At 38.8% G+C, this 20,222-nt stretch overlaps 1 protein-coding gene across 1 annotated transcript; it reads right to left on the minus strand.

Moving 5' to 3' along the window:
• Positions 1–1,427: 1,427 nt before the first annotated feature.
• Positions 1,428–14,327, minus strand: LOC120520533 (lysophosphatidylcholine acyltransferase 2-like; the record flags this gene model as incomplete). Its single annotated transcript, XM_039742830.1, has 3 exons — positions 14,286–14,327; positions 3,102–3,319; positions 1,428–1,540 (listed from the first exon to the last, which is right to left on the minus strand). Coding segments are annotated over exons 1-3 (348 nt in total), but the record flags the coding sequence as incomplete, so codon positions are not given.
• Positions 14,328–20,222: the final 5,895 nt, after the last annotated feature.

Genomic DNA, 20,222 nt, shown 5'->3' on the forward strand with positions numbered 1-20,222 from the left:
CCCGGGCAATAATCAGTAAACAGCATAGACATCATATTTATTTGCTACACTGACCTTTTGGTCTGGTATAAGATCGCACCCAATCCCTTTCCCTTGTCCTTCTGGCCTTCTCTTGATAGAGCCACCACTTTTGCCAGTTCTCTCAGCATATCTCATCGACCTGACCTCTCTTACAGCTCAAGTGTTTTGTGGATAATGCAGCATTGGCGCTACCCTATTTGCCTGATTTAACAACTCTACCTAGTCATTTTGGGGTTTTGGTTTCCTGGTGTGTGTATTGATTTATCATTATTTTCACCCATCCATGCCAACAACACAAAGTTATTACCTATTAGCATTACAGCTATAAGCCTTGTTCACATGGCCTAAGTGGGTGCAAGAAAATTACTACACACAGTTGCTGCCAGTATAATGTCAGACAAAAAAACAGGTCGATAAGACTAATTTTCTTATTTTTGGACCCTCATTTGGTATTTTTATTATCATTTTTTTGCCCTTCTACATTTTGTTTTTCTAACTCTAGCAACTGGACAGAAACACAGACATACGCACAGAAGTTACTCTCTGTTGGACATATTCAAGGTTAACGGTTGCAGTGCACCATCTGTTGGAGTATATTTTGTAATACATGTAGTAATAAAATTCATTGCATTTTTCATTACAATCATAAACATTGGCACTGCTTTATGAATCCCATAACAAATGGTATATAACAGAAACATAGCAACTGAACAGACACACAGATACACAAACACTTGCCAGTTTATTAAGATGGATTTTATGATGTGGTAGTCAAATATTTAGAAATGAAACACTGGCCCTCTCAATTCTACTAATGGGTAGTAACAAATACAAGTTATATATATATAGATTGGTTTTATAGAAATATAAATATATATAAATATAAAAATATAATTTTCACTTTAGAGCACTTTTCAAGTCAGACCACCTCAGTAAATATGAAAAATAAAAAGGTGGTGAGTGATAATCTCATTAAGCTATCCATCATATTTACTGCTTTGAATGACAAAGCATGGTAAATTCACTGTTCTTCTCTAGGTTCAAAATTGTAACTTAAAGGAGGACAAAATAATCCCATGGTTGCCTTCAGGATAAAAAAAAACAAACTTTCAGTTTCTCTAATTTTAAGATATGAAGTTCTCTGTTTACTATAAAGGTACTTTTGTGGTATTCTACAAGCGGAAAACAAAGCAACAACAGTAGCACACTTCACTGAAAACAGACATATTTGAGCTACAAGTATAAGTATTCTGTCATTTTTTTTACCAGATCCACCACACAATGAAACTGCAGGCTAAAGCTACTTGCTGTTTTGTAACATACATCCTTAGATACCAAGGGTGCCTATAAAAAACCAAACTATTTTTGGCCCGGGTAAATGGAAGGTATAAAAAAAGAAATCTTACCTGTGACCATTTCCCAGCAGATGTAGCCCTTCTTTCAATCTCTAATATTGTGTTTTTCCGGGAATCTGGATCTACACGAGAAACTAGCACAGGCTGCAGACACCGAAGAAATCCTAATATTTAAAACAAAAGAATAAATAAATACATGGTATTATCTTTTAGTACCACTATAAATATTTTTAGCACATAGATTGCTCTGAAAAAGAGCAGTGACAAATTCTTTTTTACATAGTCCCTCCCTAGAAGACGTAATACATCCACCCAACCATCTCATCAATCCTATTATTCCAACCCATGGTTGGTTCTTGCTTTGCCAGAATAGCTTTGGCTCCTGATGATTAAAATATCACATTTGACACAACAAAATGTGAAAAGTTGCATGGGAATAAGTACTAAGCAAGGTAGAGGTAGGTGCAGGTAGACTGAGGTGTAGCCCGGGGACAACTGAAGATTTTGCGCCCCCTCCTGTTTGCCAAAATGCAATGGGGAAGGGAAAAAATTTTTTAAAAAATGTATTGAAAATAATAGTATTTTAAGAAAAAAAAAATCATATTTTTTATTTTAAATAGAATTTAAATTTTTAAATATTTTAATTTTTTAAAGCACTTTTATGCATATATTTTTAAGGTTTCGCTAAATTTATAAAGATAGAACGAAGTAAAATAATTAAGACAACAATGGTAGTTCGAAAATATACATTTGCAACAACTTAGACAATGATACACTAATACCTCATGTCAGTCGACGATCTGTTTAATAACGCGTCAAAAATGTTTCTGGGTGGGAGTCAAGCATGTTAGAGTAGTAGGGGGATAAATTATTGTCTGTTGGGTATATAGAACTAATACGTGCTTCGAAATCAGAAAGAGACAAAAAACATTGGAAAAAGATATCCTCATACTGATAGAGTGATGAGCTGAGTATGTGAATGTTTTTAAATTACTTTTTAGTGCATTTAAGAATGCAAAACATTTCATTCAAAAAGGTTGTAACATCAATTTAGGCGCCCTGGATGCTGCACCGGAAGCGGATGTCCCCACGCCCCCCTCCTAGCCACTGCAGGTAGATGGCCCTCAGGTTACAAATGGGTTCCATTCCTCCATGTTCATAACCTGATTTTGTGTGAAAATTGGAACTTGCAATGTAATGTCGATTAATGGCAATACTGGCAAAATGAACAATCCTTTTTAAATATTTTTCTTTAAAATAAGTTATAAACCTTTTTATAAAGTGTCAGTGAAACAGCATCACAGTACTTTAAATAATAAAACACAAAGCTTTTGTTATGAGCTGCCACATATAGAAAGCTCAGAATGAATGACTGACTTTTATTGATCTATTCCTTAAACAGCATTCGTTTAGAGGCGAAGCTTCCCATACCCTGCCTACATATTTAATTTTGGCAATGACCAATCCATGTAAATGATAGGTGGTGTATAATCTTTTTGAGTTTAACATTTATACAGTAATATACAGTATATTTCAAATGACTTTATACATCAAATATTTTTTTGCTAAATTTCACCTTTCCTCTTTCACACAGAAACCTAAAAGCAGAAGAAAACTTTTTAATAAAAAGTAGAATGACGAGACAGCCGACACATTAAACTGAACATAAATAAATGCAATTAAATATATTTTGCTTCCTTAAAATGGTGGTTAAGAAAAACTTACTTCCAAACACGGGTGTTTGTAAATTTTCTGACCGAGACACTGTGGAGGGCAGGCCAGCAATGACACATACAATTCCATCAAAAAAACTAGAATGTGGTGCAACAGCAAGAATAGGAGCCTCTTTACTGCTTACTCTAGTGCCTTTTATGATGATCCGGAAACCCATGATGTAGAAAAAGATGCGACCTGCAACGCTAACTGCTACATAACTTAGGCACCTAAAAGAAGAATATAAACACATATGTATTATACTTTCTGGCAGAAGAAACACCAGTGAGGCTAAGAAATCTTACAATGTTACATACAACTAAGCAGATTCAAAATTTCAAATGTGATTCCTATTTAGTCACAGTTCCTCCAACCCCCTAAACTAAGAATATTCCATTTTAACCACTTGTTCAATATTCTTTGGAAGGAATAACAGAAAATCATTAGTTTTGCTTTCTGAGATGCTGTTAATGTTCTTTTTCCATCTATAAATTTCAAAATGGCAAAAGTAGTATGGTAAAATGAAAGCTTTTTCCATTTGAATTTTATAAAGTATTAGTATAGTGGTGCCTTTGCACTGATGATAGGATTTTCTGGCTGTGGTTTCTATACTTTTCAAAAGTAAATCTTAAAACGCCAGACTAAGTAAAATATTTATTTGCAAAAACACTAGATCTGAACACACAGATTTACAAAAGCAGTACATTTTTAATCTTGTAACTTTAAATGTTATGCATCTACAGCTTTAAAGTGTCTTCTTATGGTGTGTTCAAGAAAGGTAACATATAAAACTCTATTTATTTAACAATAATATAGGGAAAAAGCAATTTGTAACTAGCAATTCCTTGATGTGCTATAAGTTGTATTTTTTGCACTAGGCAATTTCTGCTGAATGAGATGCAAATTAATATCAACAAGAGATAAACATGTAGTATATGGTCACACGAATCCACTAAAGAAATACATGCTGTTACTCACAACAACTTACACAATGATAAGCCTGAAAATGGCAAACATGCACATGAATGCTAGACAGATTAGATCACTGAAATCCAGGCATACTGTAAATATAATAAACAGCCTAATGATTGTATTTATTTTCTTACATCATTTATACTCATTATAACGTTTCTTAATGCTATGCCCTGTAAAGTACAAGGACATCAAGTCTTTAAAATTTACCAGGTAAATGTAAGGTAAAATATGATGTAACAACTATATACACTGGAATAAAATGAACAACCTGTACAATTTCAGCACTAAAATATTAGCAAATTATTATCTTAAACCATTAGTCATATACAAAATTATCTAAATAAGCAGCACAAAAAAACTTCTAAATTTAATTTTGCAATACATTAAGAAAGTAAGAAAAAGCTAAAACAAAAATGGTAATTCAGTCTTCTTTCAGCTGCTCTCGTTAGGGGTTGCCACAGCAGATCATCTTCTTCCATATTTTTCTGTCCTCTGCATCTTGTTCTGTTACACCCATCACCTGCATGTCCTCTCACACCACCTTCATAAACCTTCTCTTAGGCCTTCCTCTTTTCCTCTTGCCTGGCAGCTCTATCCTTAGCATCCTTCTCCCAATATACCCAGCATCTCTCCTCTGCACATGTCCAAACCAACACAATCTCGCCTCTGACTTTGTCTCCCAACCGTCCAACTTGAGCCGACCCTCAAATGTGCGCATTTCTAATCCTCGTCACACCCAATGCAAATCTTAGCATCTTTGACTTTGCCACCTCCAGCTCTGTCTCCTGCTTTCTGGTCAGTGCCACCGTGGTGTGTGTAGCGCTGCTGCCTTGCAGTTAGGAAGACCTGGGTTTGCTTCCCGGGTCCTCCCTGCGTGGAGTTTGCATGTTTTCCCGTGTCTCGTGGGTTTCCTCCACAGTCCAAAGACATGCAGGTTAGGTGCATTGGCGATTCTAAATTGTCCCTAGTGTGTGCTTGGGTGTGTGTGTGTGTGTGTGTGTCCCTGCGGTGGGCTAGTGCCCTGCCCAGGGTTTGTTTCCTGCCTTAGCCCTGTGTTGGCTGGGATTGGATCCAGCAGACCCCCGTGACCTTGTAGTTAGGATATAGCGGGTTGGATAATGGATGGATGGATGAATGGATTATAAATAAGGATTATCATAGCTGCAAATCTACCAAATGTTCATAAGATGTTTATCAAGAAGATACAAGTTTACAAGTAAAACAGACAAATTTTGCTGTTAAGCAAACAACCTTAACTAAGTGGTAATTTCAAATTCTTTTTTAACTCTTTTTTTTGTAACTGAAAATGTAAGATGCTGCACTTGACAAAAGCTTGCTGGTCATACAAACTTGGGCATATAGTATCCGTTTAAAGGACAAAATAAAAAGGTCTGAATTCATTAAAGCAGCTTTTCTTGCCTTATATCTAATCACACAGGATTACTCCTCTGATTTCATTTTCTCAGTTTATTATTTCACTTTCTTTAATGTAAAGCTTAATATTCCAACTTTTCTCTTGCTGCTAAAGTCAGCCTTACTGCTGTCTGTTTACAGGGACGTTGGAGGCAAAAAATGATGTGAACTAACTCAACTATTGTAATTCCTTACAACACCACTACAACTAAATTATCATAAAGCTTAAAAAAGCAGATTTTGTTTTTGCTGATTGGGCAATTTACCGATCAAGACTTTTATAGTCAAAATTGGCAGATTCAAATCGGTGGCCAATCAATCACAGCATCTCTAATACACACAGTAAATATATAGTATATAAGTAAATATATATTATACAGACACATACAGATATATTATCTCTTCAATATATACTGAATATTTATATATTATACAAACACATATAAGGTGTTTCCTTTATTCTGAGCTCCTTCAATGTTATGAAAATATTACTTGTTAAAGCTTCTTTGTATAATGCATCAAAATGGTTTTTTGATATTGTTATTTAACTGATTTAGCTAATTGATGAATATGCATTTTTTTTCCTTTTTCAGCGTTTTCCTTACTTGAGTCCAGTTTAGTTATTAATTACCCACCCACAAAAATATCCTCAAGAACAAAGTGGCTGAGCAGTTTAAATTTTAGAAATTCTAAAGAACTTAAACTGAGCTTGATTTCCGTGCTTTAAGAATAACAATTGAAATCAGCATTCTCAGAAACTGACTGGCACAACTGTAGTGTTATCAGGTTGCAACACTGATGTTTGGCCTATGGTGTTTAGTATTTCAAAATAGAATATTATGGACCCTGCATGTAACTGACACACAATCCTACACATGAGGGATGAATTTAAAAAGGGACTGCGTTTTTGAAGCTCACTCATATATGTTTCTAGCAAATTAAGCCCGAATTCTTTTTAATTAGTTTGTAAATAAGAGATAACAATCACAAGTGTGTTCTACTGCTTATTTAATATGTCCCAAATGCTCGTTTGCTTGGGGAAGTGCACCAAAGGACAGCTTAATTTCAGCACCAAGTCTGCAAAAAAGGCCATAAGGAATGGAGAAGCAAATCAAGGTCTTAAATGTTAAATGTATAACCCATCCATCACACAACCCGCTATATCCTAACTACAGGGTCACGGGGGTTTGCTGGAGCCAATCCCACCCAACATAGGGCTCAAGGCAGGAAACAAACCCTGGGCAGGGCACCAGCCTACCGCAGGACACGCACACACCAAGCACACACTAGGGACAATTTAGGATCGCCAATGCACCTAACCTGCATGTCTTTGGACTTTGGAAAGAAACCCACACAGACACGGGGAGAACATGTAAACTCCACGCAAGGAGGACCCAGGAAGCGAACCCGGGTCTCCTTACTGTGAGGCAGCAGCGCTACCCACTGCGCCACCGTGACACCCTATGTATAACCAAGTGTCTGCAAAAATCTGCAGCTCATACCTTAGGTCATGTAGTGGCGTTTGAAATTTTATAGATAAGAAACACATAAAAGGACAGCAGAGGAGCACCCCACATTTAGATTCTTAAAAAAAAAGAAAAAGAAAAAGGCATGTATACACAGCACAGATGTCTGCAAATATCTATAATTATGCGAATCATAATGTCATTATTCATATAAATGTGAAAAATCAAGTATTAAATTAAGTATAATACTTTAAATTTATGTTTTTACATAGCTGTGAATTTAAAATGTACTGTGGTAATATTGTCTTCCAAGATGTTGATAAACCAGCAAATCTATTGTGTGTTCCATTTTGGACAATGGCACAAGATTATATGTACTTACTATATTGACTGATCAGTCTACACTGGCGAAGTATGTGCCAGTCCAATATTGTATTGGTTTTAAAAATATACATGGTCACTTAAGAGAATGAACAAAAGCTAAAAAAATATTAATGAATCCCAACTAAGTGGTGGTAATGCCTTGCCACAAGTGAAGTTCTGTTTTGTTTCTATAATATTCGGATAAATTACATCCATCCATCCATTTTCTAACCCACTGAATCCGAATACAGGGTCACGGGGGTCTGCTGGAGCCAATCCCAGCCAACCCACACAGACACGGGGAGCACAAGGCAGGAACCAATCCTGGGCAGGGTGCCAACCCACTGCAGGACACACACAAACACACCCACACACCAAGCACACACTAGGGCCAATTTAGAATCGCCAATCCACCTAACCTGCATGTCTTTGGATTGTGGGAGGACATTAAAGATAAATTACATTAAAATCTGCACATTTCTATACATCTTATCCTGTTAAATTTGTAAAATTATGGTTTCATATTTTCCAGTTTCACAGAATTTCACAACACTACACAACTAAGAAGAATGTTTAGCTTGAGGACTGGCACCCGGTCTAGGTTTTGTTTCTTCTTCGCACCCAGGTACTGCTTCTTGGCAACCCTGCCTTGGATAAGCCAGTTAAGAAAATGAATGGAAGGATAACAGAAAATTGAAGAATTAAAAATTTCACTAAAATTAGTGAGAAAGGAAATTGTGCATTTGCATTTCTGAACATGCTTTGTAATTCAGAATCTTTTGTGCACTTCAATCATAAAATTTATCTTTTATCACTATTGTCTGTATGTTTTATCTGTTTACTTTCTCATATCGTAAGTATAGGTAAGTATTATAATTGTCCAAAGATTCAAGATTTTGATGAAAACCCACAGAAGATGGTATGTGAGACTTTTAAAATGTAACGTGTCATTACATTGGGGAGTATGCAACGCTTGAATATAAACGCACCAGAAATGCATTAGTATGTTGGCATTTTGCTTAACCACGTCAAACCATTCATCAAACATTGAAGCACGCGCATCAATACTGTGGGATCCGCAAAACTGCGTCCGGATAAGTTGCCCAGCACATTTACTGTAATTTTAATAAACCTTACCCAACACTGAAAATAAAAAAAGTTCACTCAGGTAGTGTTCTTATAAGACTCACAGATCAACATGTTCCACTGAAAATAGTATTTAATGATTGCCTACATAAAAGGTGAGTATTGTACTTAAAATTTAATCCTTGTTACGTGATATAGTATTGTACGACTGTAATGGATTTCACGTGTTTTTTGCCAGCACTATGGCGTTTCAAGGCGGCGTGGACACATTGTGAAACATTTTTAGTTTATGTCTTATGGTGTTGACTCTTTTAGTGTTCATACAAATATTTACACATTAAGTTTACTGAAAGTAAAAACAGTTGAAAGTCAGAGGACATTTCTTTTTTTGCTGAGTATATGTTTACAGAGCGTTTCATTTTGCTACAAAAATGTTTAAATTAGGTTTTGAGTGCTATGATTGATTATTCACTTTATTTTTTTCTAGAAACTTCAAACACTTCCAACACGCAAAATGTCTGAGTGTGGCTATTATAAGTTACTGGGGTGTGGGAGAAATATCATGGAGGAAATGTAGTGAGGGCGAAACGTGCTGGGGTGAAATGTGAGAGGCGAAATTTCCGTAAACCCCACAAAACAGTTCGCTGTCACACGCAGATATAGTAAACAGAGACTGACGTCACATTCCAACTTGATCACTGTAATAAGAATATAAGTTTAATGTCACTGTGCTCTGTACAGTAATCATTTTATAAATCCACTCACATGTACAGGCCAGGCCAAAGTTAGCACACAGGGGTTCTCAGCATTTAGAAGTGCTGGGCCAAGCATAGGACAAGATAGACAAAGACAGCTGGAGGAATGCACAGTCAGCCTAAAGACAGGTGTATACTATTTTGTCCTCTGTTAACAGTCAGCACAAAATCTTTTTTCCTTGTTTGGACTATTTACCTAAGTAAGGGCCTGCGTGTGGAGAAGACAGTATAAAAAGACTTGGGCAGCAGCCAAACAATTGACTTGAAGCTGACGGACGGATGGGTGATATCATCATCCGTTGTGAAAAGCCTTCCAGCGCAGCGACAAAAAATGGTAGACTGTATAGATCAAGATCCCACCTTGGAATTGTCTTGCTATGGCTTCCCATATCTAATGCCACATAAGTTGTCATTAAAGAAAGCTAAGTTATTTTCTCTTATGTGATTTTTACCACCGTATCAGTATGGGAGGAATATCGCCTTTTAATATCATATCTATATAGTTTTGATTTACTTAAAACGCTGCAATTACAAAAGAACTTATTCCAACTAGGGAGCTCCCTAAAAGGAACAATCACACTGCACTCCCACCCCAGTAACTTTTTGCTGGTACTGCAACTCACGCACCCGTTACATTAATTTCTGAGGATGTGCTCAGACGACACGTCAAATGAACACTGGGAACGTGTGGCAGCCATGATGCGTGCGTGTATGCGTTCTGAGCGGCCCTTACAATATACATTATTGTTTGTTATTCATGTTATGAATTATTATGTCATTATTGCCTTGATATTGCCATTAAGTTGTATAAGCAGTTAATGTTAATATCAAAACAGTAGTTATAGTAGTTTTATATGGTAAAATAACACAATAATAAAGTGATTTCATTCCACCTACAATTATTCTTTGAAAGAATGGCAGTAATGAAAATGTAGCCCTTCTCTGTGATCATAATAGCAATTACTAATATAATCAGTAAGTGACCAGCAAGAATTCAATAATCCAATTCAGCATGGAGGGGACTGGAGCCTATGCCAATACTACATGGAAAAAAGCAAAACCAAACCTGGCAAAATGCCATTTGGACAAAGGGCACACTAGTGTACACATCTACACTCAGCCGATTTAAAATCATTTTACACACATTTTTGTCATTTGAAAAATTAGAATAACCAAAGTAAACCTAAGCAAAATGGAATTGAACTTTTCAAATGAAGAAATGTTTTAATCACTTTAATTCAGTTTCTGGGGATGGGGAACAGAAGCTGAGACAGATTTAGAGGTGTGTACCTCCTTCAGCTCAAAAAATCTAATTAATCTGGGTTAGGAAGAAACAATTACAACACAAATATATCTCAATTTTTGGAAATATAACTAGCAAGCCACTACTGCACTTAAAAAGGCTGGGAATAAACTCACAATAAACACTTGTTGCCTTGACTGGAGAGAAAAGGGCACCAGGCATTGTATGTACAGGAACAGGATGCAGGTGTGCAGGTAAAGAGCTTACCATTCCTAAGCATTATAGCAAGTTCATCTTACTTCACAGTGGAATCTATCGTAAGGGCTAAAATACATTATCAGTTGAACCACAAAGCAAATTAAGCACACTTCACGTTGTGAACATTTTCCATCCATCCATCCATTTTCCAACCCGCTGAATCCGAACACAGGGTCACGGGGGTCTGCTGGAGCCAATCCCAGCCAACACAGGGCACAAGGCAGGAACCAATCCCGGGCAGGGTGCCAACCCACCGCAGGTGAACATTTTTTTACTTTATTTTTAATTTCTGTGCATTCTTGTTCATTAATATTTTTACTTAATTTATATATGTTATTTTCATTTCAGTGATGTGATTATTATCAATTCTTTTTCAGTTTGTGCTTCCATCTCACAGTACTTTCACTTGGCCATGTTGTGAATTTGTTTCAAAGCTGGCTGCTATCACTTGACTACCATCTATGTGATATGTAGGATCATCAAGTGACAACTATTTAAAACGGCACCACACCTTGCAATTCATGTAAGCTTTGGGATACATTTCTGTGCGTTTGTTCAAGTTTGTTTTGGTGAATTTGCTTTTTGATTAGTTTGACTCCCAAGTTCTTCAGTCTGTTTTTGATTCTTTCTTGCATCTTGTGATTTATTCCACTGGCTCAGTTTGACTTTTAGGCTCCTAACCTCTGCTTGTTTGTTACACATGCATTGTTTCTCCTTGAAATTTTTTTTCTCAAAAAAAGAACACCTTTTGGTGCAAGCTTTTTAAATACAACACCTCTTATGATAGAAAATTGAGTGCAATGATCTTAAGAATCTCTGTCATGTATTACTAAACCACTAACTCACCATGAGGGACTGTAGATTTAGAGACAAGTTAGAACGTCCTCTCAGATATGCAACAAGAAATGAACAGAGAGAAAAAACACATAACATTATTCGGAGCATGTTAACTTTTATCATACTGCCTCATGTTCTAAAAGAAATTTAAGTTGTGAAAAAAAAAACAAATGCAAAATGAACGTTACAATAAGCAGATAAGGATTCACAAATACACCAGACTAAGGTACAGTAGCGCTAACAAGAGGGAAAAGAGACAGACTGAAAGCTTACTTTCAGAAAAAGACTGATCCTAATCTGATAAGCCTGATTATGTTGTGTTCTAGAGCACAACCAGCTGGTCCATTCTCAGCACAAACGTGCAAAACACAACAACAGCATGCTAAAAGAAATCCAGCAAAACATGGAGCATAAGCTAAAGAAAATGAACAGCTTCAATTTGTTTCTAAATTCTGTTAAATTGCTAGAGTATGTGAATTCCCCCTTGGGATTAATAAAGTTATCTATCTATCTGTCAAATTGATTTTAGCATAATTCTGTTTGGGGCAAGTTCCTGCATTACATAAATTGCTGCCAGTTTAGATTTTTCTTCTCTCTCCTGCTCTTTCTTTTTCTTTTTCACTCCTACCCAGATCAAAAATTATTTTTGTGGAACTTGTTTTAAAATATTGTTTTTAGAAAATCAGGACTGTTATGTTTAAAAATATTGATTACAAATATTGAAATAATGCAGTATGTCCATATGCCTATCATATATTTCTGCACTGAAAACTACCAGACTTTGTAAATTTTGTCTTAACCTAAAATGTTGTGAAGCAGTACACACTGATTAACACACTATTCATACCTCTGTCTGCTCATCAGCTAGCTAACTATCTAGATAGTACATTATTTGTCCCAAAGGAGTATTTGGCTTTGTACAGAAAATTAAAAAAAAGTATTATAACAAATTAACACCAGAATTACTAAAAAAAAAAGCAACCTCCTGACTTGACTAAAAATTAAACAGCAGTCACAGTCACAGTGAGGCATTATAAAGGTGTATTGATGGTGGTATAAAGGAGCCCCAGTTGCATTTCTTAACACACTTTGCTGAATACTTTGTTGGGTAAAAGTCTTTAAAGTTAGTGTGTAACATTGTTCATAATGTCCATCAGTTTTGTCTTCATTCCCCTCTGCTACTACCTCCAAAGGGTCAAGTCAGTCAGTCAGTCATTTTCCAACCCACTATATCCTAACACAGGGTCACAGAGGTCTGCTGCAGCCAGCCCCAGCCAACACAGGGCAGAAGGCAGGAACAAATCCTGGGCCGGGCACTGGCCCACCGCAGGGTGCACACACTAGGGACAATTTAGGATCACCAATGCACCTAACCTGCATGTCTTTGGACTGTGGGAGGAAACCCAAGCAGACACGGGGAGAACATGCAAACTCCATGCAGAGAGGACCCGGGAAGCGAATCCAGGTCTCCTTACTGCAAGGCAGCAGCGCTATTACTGCCACGCGTGCCACCAAGGGTCATGGGTGCATTTCATAACTCACCCTGCCTTCTTAATTACCTTATTGATTCTTGAAGTGATATCACAGCATACCACAGCTACCATCGTAGAATTGTAAAATAGAGTATATCAATGATGTCACTGCACACCTCGAATGACAAAGTATTCTATTAAAAAAAAAAGTCTGCTCCGCTTTTTTGTTGAATCGTTCCTCTCTTACGAGACCAGTCCGGTCTATCATTGACGTGGATCCACAAGTACCACCTTCACATCCAGAGACTAGCTGGAGAGGCTGCTTGGTGTGGTGATAATCAATGACCAGTTCCATGGTTTTGGAGCTGTTATTCTGCCTCATACCCTAGCAAACACACCACATTAGTGCAGAATCATCTAAGAATTTCTGTAAGTGACATGACCTGGTGTTGTATTTATAGTCCAAGGTGTACAAGGTGAAGAGAAAATGAGGCAGTCCTGTTGCTTGTTGTGCACCAGTATTGCTCACATCCATATCAGAGACACATTCCTCACAACCTATGGTCGGCCAGAGAGATAGTCCATTATGTAGGACAACCATAAGCCCCTCTGCTTTGATATCCTTGAGCTTTCCCCTTAATAGGGATGGCTTGCATGGTACTGAAGGCACTGGAGAAATCAAAAACATAATACTCAAAGTACTGCCAGCTTTGTCCAGTTGGGAATAAAACTTGTGGATCAGTTAAATATTGCATTTTTTATTCCAGTCTTTGTCTAATTGGCTAACTTCAGTGGGTCCAAGGGTCCAAGTGGTCTTTTACAAGAGGACTGGTGTAATCCAGGAACAGCCACTCAGAAGTCTTCATATTGTAGGGCATAAGAGCCACAGGTCTGTAATCATCACTGGCCATATTAATTGAAGTGGTGTGAGTTGATGATGCTGTATGGATGGTGTTGGCGGGTGTTGGCGGGTGTCGGTGGTGGTGGTAGGACGGTAAATCTACATATTTTAAGAAAGCAATAATTGAAATTATGCTGAAAAATTAAAACCAGTCTTTAGATCTAACATGTGTCACCAGACAAATACAAAAAACAAAAAAACAAAAATACAAAATCACATTTTCAGCATAAAGGAATGATTAAAGAAACAGTGAGGAGAGTAAAAGTGTTCTTTTGCATGAAAAAAGAAGCAAATCATGCACCACAGTTATTCACATACAGAATGGAACGGTTTAGCTTTGCTAAATACCACACTTAAGAGAGTGGAGATACTAGAGATGTAAAGTACAAGTCGCATACAATAATAAATCTACATAAAATCAACTCACCTCCTCCAGCCTTTCATGGGCTCAGCAGAAAGTTTTGTGGGTAGCCGTGAGTGTAGCAAAGGCAGCAAATGGCCAGGCCAATAAAAGAAGCACAACCATGCATAGCACACGGACTGGAACCAGAACCAGACCAAGAAGCACAAGCTAAAATGGGATGAGGGAAGATGGGGATAAAAGAAGAATAAAAATTAAACAAATCAAATCAATTCACTGAAAGGTCACCGACACTAACAAAGTGTTTTGTATTAAAAGAAAACTGACATTTAAATAACGAGAAGGTATTTCCAGGTGCAATTCCAAGACTGTCCAAGAGTGACATAACCTCAAAATGAAAACTTGAATCACTTGATTATATTTTTGCCTTTCTGCAGCCTCTTCCTCCTGCTCTGTGGTCTAATAAACATGAACGCAAACCAGAATCGTGATGGTTTTTGTTGCTTTACACCACAATAGCCCTAAAAAGATTACTCAAAATGATGATAACTCATTTCAACCAGGTTGCCATAGAGTAGGAACTCCTTTTATTTTGGAAGAATCATTTTATTTTTCAGATAAGGAGGACTGACATCAAATTGTTGGGGGTGTATAGTCTAAATGTTTGTAAAATATTATAGACAAATATTATGTTATATTATAAATAATAATTATAAATATATTTATACATACATATATACATACAAATTATGGGGTGCCAAACAGACAATTACAATGATTTTGGAATATATAAAGTCAGCTTTGGAATATATAAAATTACTCCCGAATAAATAAAGTCATTCCTGAATATATAAAGTCAGCGTCAGAATATATAAAGTCATTCCTGATTAAATACAACGTCAAAGCATGAGTATATAAAGTCAGCGTCGGAATATATAAAGTCATTCCTGAATATATAAATATAAAGTCAGATTATATTGATATTGATTGAAACGACTCAAGGCACATTTTTAGTAAACTCAATGAGTTCCTAATACAATGTAATGAAATAAGTTAACAAACCCTTCTTCAGAAAGATATAAAAAAAAAACACTGTTCAGTTGAAGCATTCAAAATGATGTATGTGCCTGGCTATCTTTTCCATCTTTTCACTTCAAATGGCTACCCAAAGACATTCATTAAACAATGCCTACAGAGGAGACACCAGAGAACCCAGCAAACAGTCGACTCCAATCTGACTCCCCACTTTATAGCATTCCTTGCGGTTCTTGCCCAGCAGTATACATAGGACAAACGTCAAAAAGAATTGCAACAATTATACAGGAGCATCAAAACGCCATCAGAAGGAAGGACTCATGATCACTAATTTATACGCACACAAATTCAACCGGACATACATTTATCTGGGACAATGTACAAGTAAGATTTAAGGCCAGTACTAAAAGTGCCAGAGAGCTGGCTGAATCTTGGCTATAAAATGAAAATGTCATTAACAGATGTTTGTACATGAACCACCAGCATATGCAAACTTAAGAAGAACAACATCCTCATGATAAATAAAACTTTATGACCAACACCTCCTAACCCCACCTCATTACCCCCCACACACACACTCACTCACTCACTCACCTACCCATCCCCTTCACCTTATTTTCCTATATATTGCCTTTGATTCTTGTATGTCTAATCATTATCCTCTGATGACGCTCCTGGCAGAAGCTGAAAGCTCAGGAATAAAAACTACTTTATGATATGTGATTAATTTTCTCCCTTAGTCGATCTCCAACTACAAATATGCAAATATGCAAACCGTATCACAGACCTTCGCGCCTATATATATATAGGTGGGCCATTTATATGGATACACCTTAATAAAATGGGAATGGTTTGTGATATTAACTTGCTGTTTGTGGCACATTAGTATATGTGAGGGGGGAAACTTTTCAAGATGGGTGGTGACCATGGTGGCCATTTTGAAATCGGCCATTTTGGATCCAACTTTTGTTTTTTCAATAGGAAGAGGGTCATGTGACACATCAAACTTATTGGGAATTTCACGAGAAAAACAATGGTGTGCTTGGTTTTAACGTAACTGTATTCTTTCATGAGTTATTTACAAGTTTTCTTTGTTTACAGCCATTGACATGTCGCAGAGGTTAACACGTGAGGAGCGGATAGAAATTGTGTTGATGTCTGGTGAACGAGTACCGGTCATTGCAGCAGATTTCAATGCAAGACACCCTACGAGACCACCCATCTCCCATGCTACAGTTAGCAAACTGCTTGCTAAGTTTCGTGAAACTGGTTCAGTGTTGGATTTGCCAAAATGTGAACGCATGAAAACTGTCACTAATGAAGAAACATCAGTGGCTGTCCTAGCTTCATTCAGCAAGAGCCCACAGCGTAGCACTCGCCGCATGTCACTGGAGAGTGGCATTAGTCGAACATCCCTTCATCGGATATTAGCTACTCACAAATGGCACCCTTACAACCTCCAGCTACTGCAGCATCTCAACGAGGATGACCCAGATCAGTGCACTGAATTTGCAGAATGGGCAAAACAAAAATTGGAACAGGACCCTCAGTTTACGAGAACATTTTGTTCAGTGATGAGGCAAACTTTATGTGAATGGTGAAGTTAACAAACAAAACCCACCGCTATTGGTCTTACACTAACCCACATTGGATAGATCCCTCCAAGACTGTTGGAACAAAAAAATTGATGGTATGGTGTGGTATATGGGGTACAAAGATAGTGGGGCCATTCTTCATCAATGGAAACCTCAAGGCCACTGGATATGCTTAAATTGCTACATGATGATGTGTTTCCCTCTTTATGCACTGAAGCTGGCACGTTCCCTGAGTTTTTCCAGCAAGGTGGTGCACCACCACATTATGGGTGTCAGGTCCGAGCATTCCTAGATGAACAGTTTCCTGGAAAGTGGATTGGTCGTCGTGGGCCAGTTGAATGGCCCCCAAGGTCTGATCTGGTCAAGGTCTGACCCCCTTAGACTTTTATGTTTGGGGTCATCTTAAGGCAATTGTCTATGCTGTGAAGATACGAGATGTGCAGCACCTGAAACTACGGATACTGGAAGCCTGTGCTAGCATTTCTCCTGCGGTGTTGCTATCAGTGTGTGAAGAGGGAGAAGAGGGTTACATTGACAATCCAACACAATGGGCAGCACATTGAACACATTTTATAAGTGGTCAGAAACTTGTAAATAACTCATGAAAGAATAAAGTTACGCTAAAACCAAGCACACCATTGTTTTTCTTGTGAAATTTCAATAAGTTTGATGTGTCACATCAAACAAAAGTTGGATCCAAAATGGCCGACTTCAAAATGGCCACCATGGTCACCACCCATCTTGAAAAGTTTCCCCCCTCACATATAGATATATACACACACACATATATTATATCGTCTGCATCTTTTCGCATTAAAACTGATGAAGTCAGTGTTTGTGTTGCAATTACTTAGTACGTTTTCTTTACTTTTTCACTTAAGCTTTTTTTTTAAGCAGATTTTATTTTTTTCTACAGCCGTCTGGATTTTTTTGTTTTTTCTGTCCCCCCTGGCCATTGGACCTTAGTCTTATTCGATGTTAATTAATGCTGATTTATTTTGTTTTCTTATTGTGTCTTTTTTTTTCTATTCTTGATTATGTAAAGCACTTTGAGCTACTGTTTGTATGAAAATGTGCTATATAAATAAATGTTGTTGTTGTTGTTCATTCTACAATAAAATAAAAAGGAATAACGCTTGGAGATCAATCATCATCAGGTCAATAGGTCAAACGGTTTGTGAGCTACAGGTGATTTAAAATCCTGGACAGATAAACAGCCAGCCACGGTAGCGTATTATATATAAAGATATATATATATATATATATATATATATATATATATATATATATATATATATATATATATATATATATATATATATATATATATATATACATACACACACACACACACATATATATATATACACACACACACACACACACATATATATATATATACACATATATATATACATATATTGTATATATATTGTAAAGGACCGAGAGAGACAGTAGCAAGGGTTGGGGTTTTCCGGCCCCGTATATTGTACAGATAAACAAAAAACAGGTCAAAATCATAAACAAACAGTTCATATGCGCGACGCCGACTCCTGGCCGCGCCATTTTATTGGGGAGGAGCCGGAAGTGGAGGAATGTCGGGAAGGACCGCAAGGGAGGATGGGAAGGATGACGCCAGGGCAAGATGGCGGAGGAAGGGCGGAAGTATCGCGACTGCGGTCATCCATGCCTATGGTGCAGGAGGTCTTTTTCCTATGAGGAAGCAGAGGGAGAAAGTTAATACCCCACCATTCCCTGGCGGCGAGTGGTTTCCCAGGTGCTGTCGAATCAATCCGCGGCCTCCTACTCTGGCGCGTGACACATCCCCCTTAGCCCAGGACCGCCAGGTCGGGCGGACCTAACCGAGAGGTCGTGGAATACGAGAGAGGGCATCGGCATTGGCCTGAAGGGTGCCCCCCGATAAGTGACAGTGAACTTATACGGCTGTAAGTCCAGGAACCACCTGGTGACCCGCTGGATTCACTCTTTGTGCAGGGACATCCACTGAAGTGCAGCGGATCAGTCACCAGAGCGAACTCGCACCCAGCAGGTAGTACCGGAGGTGGGTCACTGCCCACTTAATGGCCAAGGCCTCCTCTCCACTGCCGCTGCACCGGCCCCGTCCATCAGTTTCCGCTAAGGTACATCACAGGGTGCTCGACACCATCGACGCTTTGGCTCAGCACGCACCCAGGCCTGTGTCCGCGCCGGTCTGGAGAATAAACGGAGCCCAAAATCGGGCGCCCGTAATACAGGTGCCGACGTTAGGGCCTTCTTTAGGTCACTGAACGCTGTTCTGCTTTGTCGGTCCACACCACGATAGGGAGCCTTTTGTCAGGTCAGTCAAGGGTGCTGCTCTTCGAGAAACGGGAACAAACCGGCGGTAGTAACCCGCAAGCCCCAAGAAAGCCTGCACCTGTTTCTTGGTACTGGACGGGCCATTCTAAGATGTCTTTCACTTTGAGCTCTGTGGCCGCACCTGTCCTTGTCCCACGAGGTAGCCTAAATATTTGGCCTCCTTTAATCCAAAAACACTTCCGGGTTTATGCGGAGGCCGGCTTTAGCCAGTGTTCGGAGGACAGCTGCACCTGCAGTAGATGCTCCTCCCAGGTGCCGGAATAGATGACAACGCCATCCAGGTAGGCGCACTATAGGACTGGGGAGGGCCAGCACTCTATCTACCAGACGCTGAAGGTCGCCGGGCCCCGTGCAGCCCAAATGGGAGGACCTTGTACTGCCAGTGCCCGCTAGGGGTGCTAAAGGCCGCTTTCTCCTTTGCGGATGCCGCTAAAGGAATTTGCCAATACCCTTTGTCATGTCAAGGGTAGTCAGATATCGAGCCGCACTCCAGCCGCCAAGGAGGTCGCCAATGCGGGCATGGGGTAGGCATCGAACTTGGAGATCTGATTCAGACGCCTAAAGTCATTACAGAACCTCCAGGAGCCGCCTGGCTTGGAGACGAGGACAATAGGGCTGGACCAGGGACTATGGCTCTCTTCAATTATGTCCATGTCCAACATACGCTTCACCTCCAGTTCGACCTCTGCGCTGCTTTGCCTCCGGAGTCGGTAGGGCCTCTCCCGGACGACACCCCGGCCGCGGACTATATCGCGGCTCAATCAGCGCGTCCGCCGGGTGACTCGCCACTACCTCGGGATGGCTCGGAGTGTTTGGGCTAACTCCTGCCGCTGCTTGGGGTCAGCTCTTCACCGAGGTTAAGGGCAGTTGTGCTTGTAAAAGGGAGAGTGACCTACGGAGCTGGGAAGCTCCTCTCTATCTCCAGGGCTTTAACAGGTTGACATGATAGATCCTCTCACCGGTCGACGTTGGGCTGTTTACCAAATAGTCGACGCAGTCCTTTCTCTCCTTAACC

The sequence above is a fragment of the Polypterus senegalus genome, unplaced genomic scaffold (genome assembly GCF_016835505.1).
Source record: "Polypterus senegalus isolate Bchr_013 unplaced genomic scaffold, ASM1683550v1 scaffold_1136, whole genome shotgun sequence".
Taxonomy (NCBI): Eukaryota; Metazoa; Chordata; class Cladistia; order Polypteriformes; family Polypteridae; genus Polypterus; species Polypterus senegalus.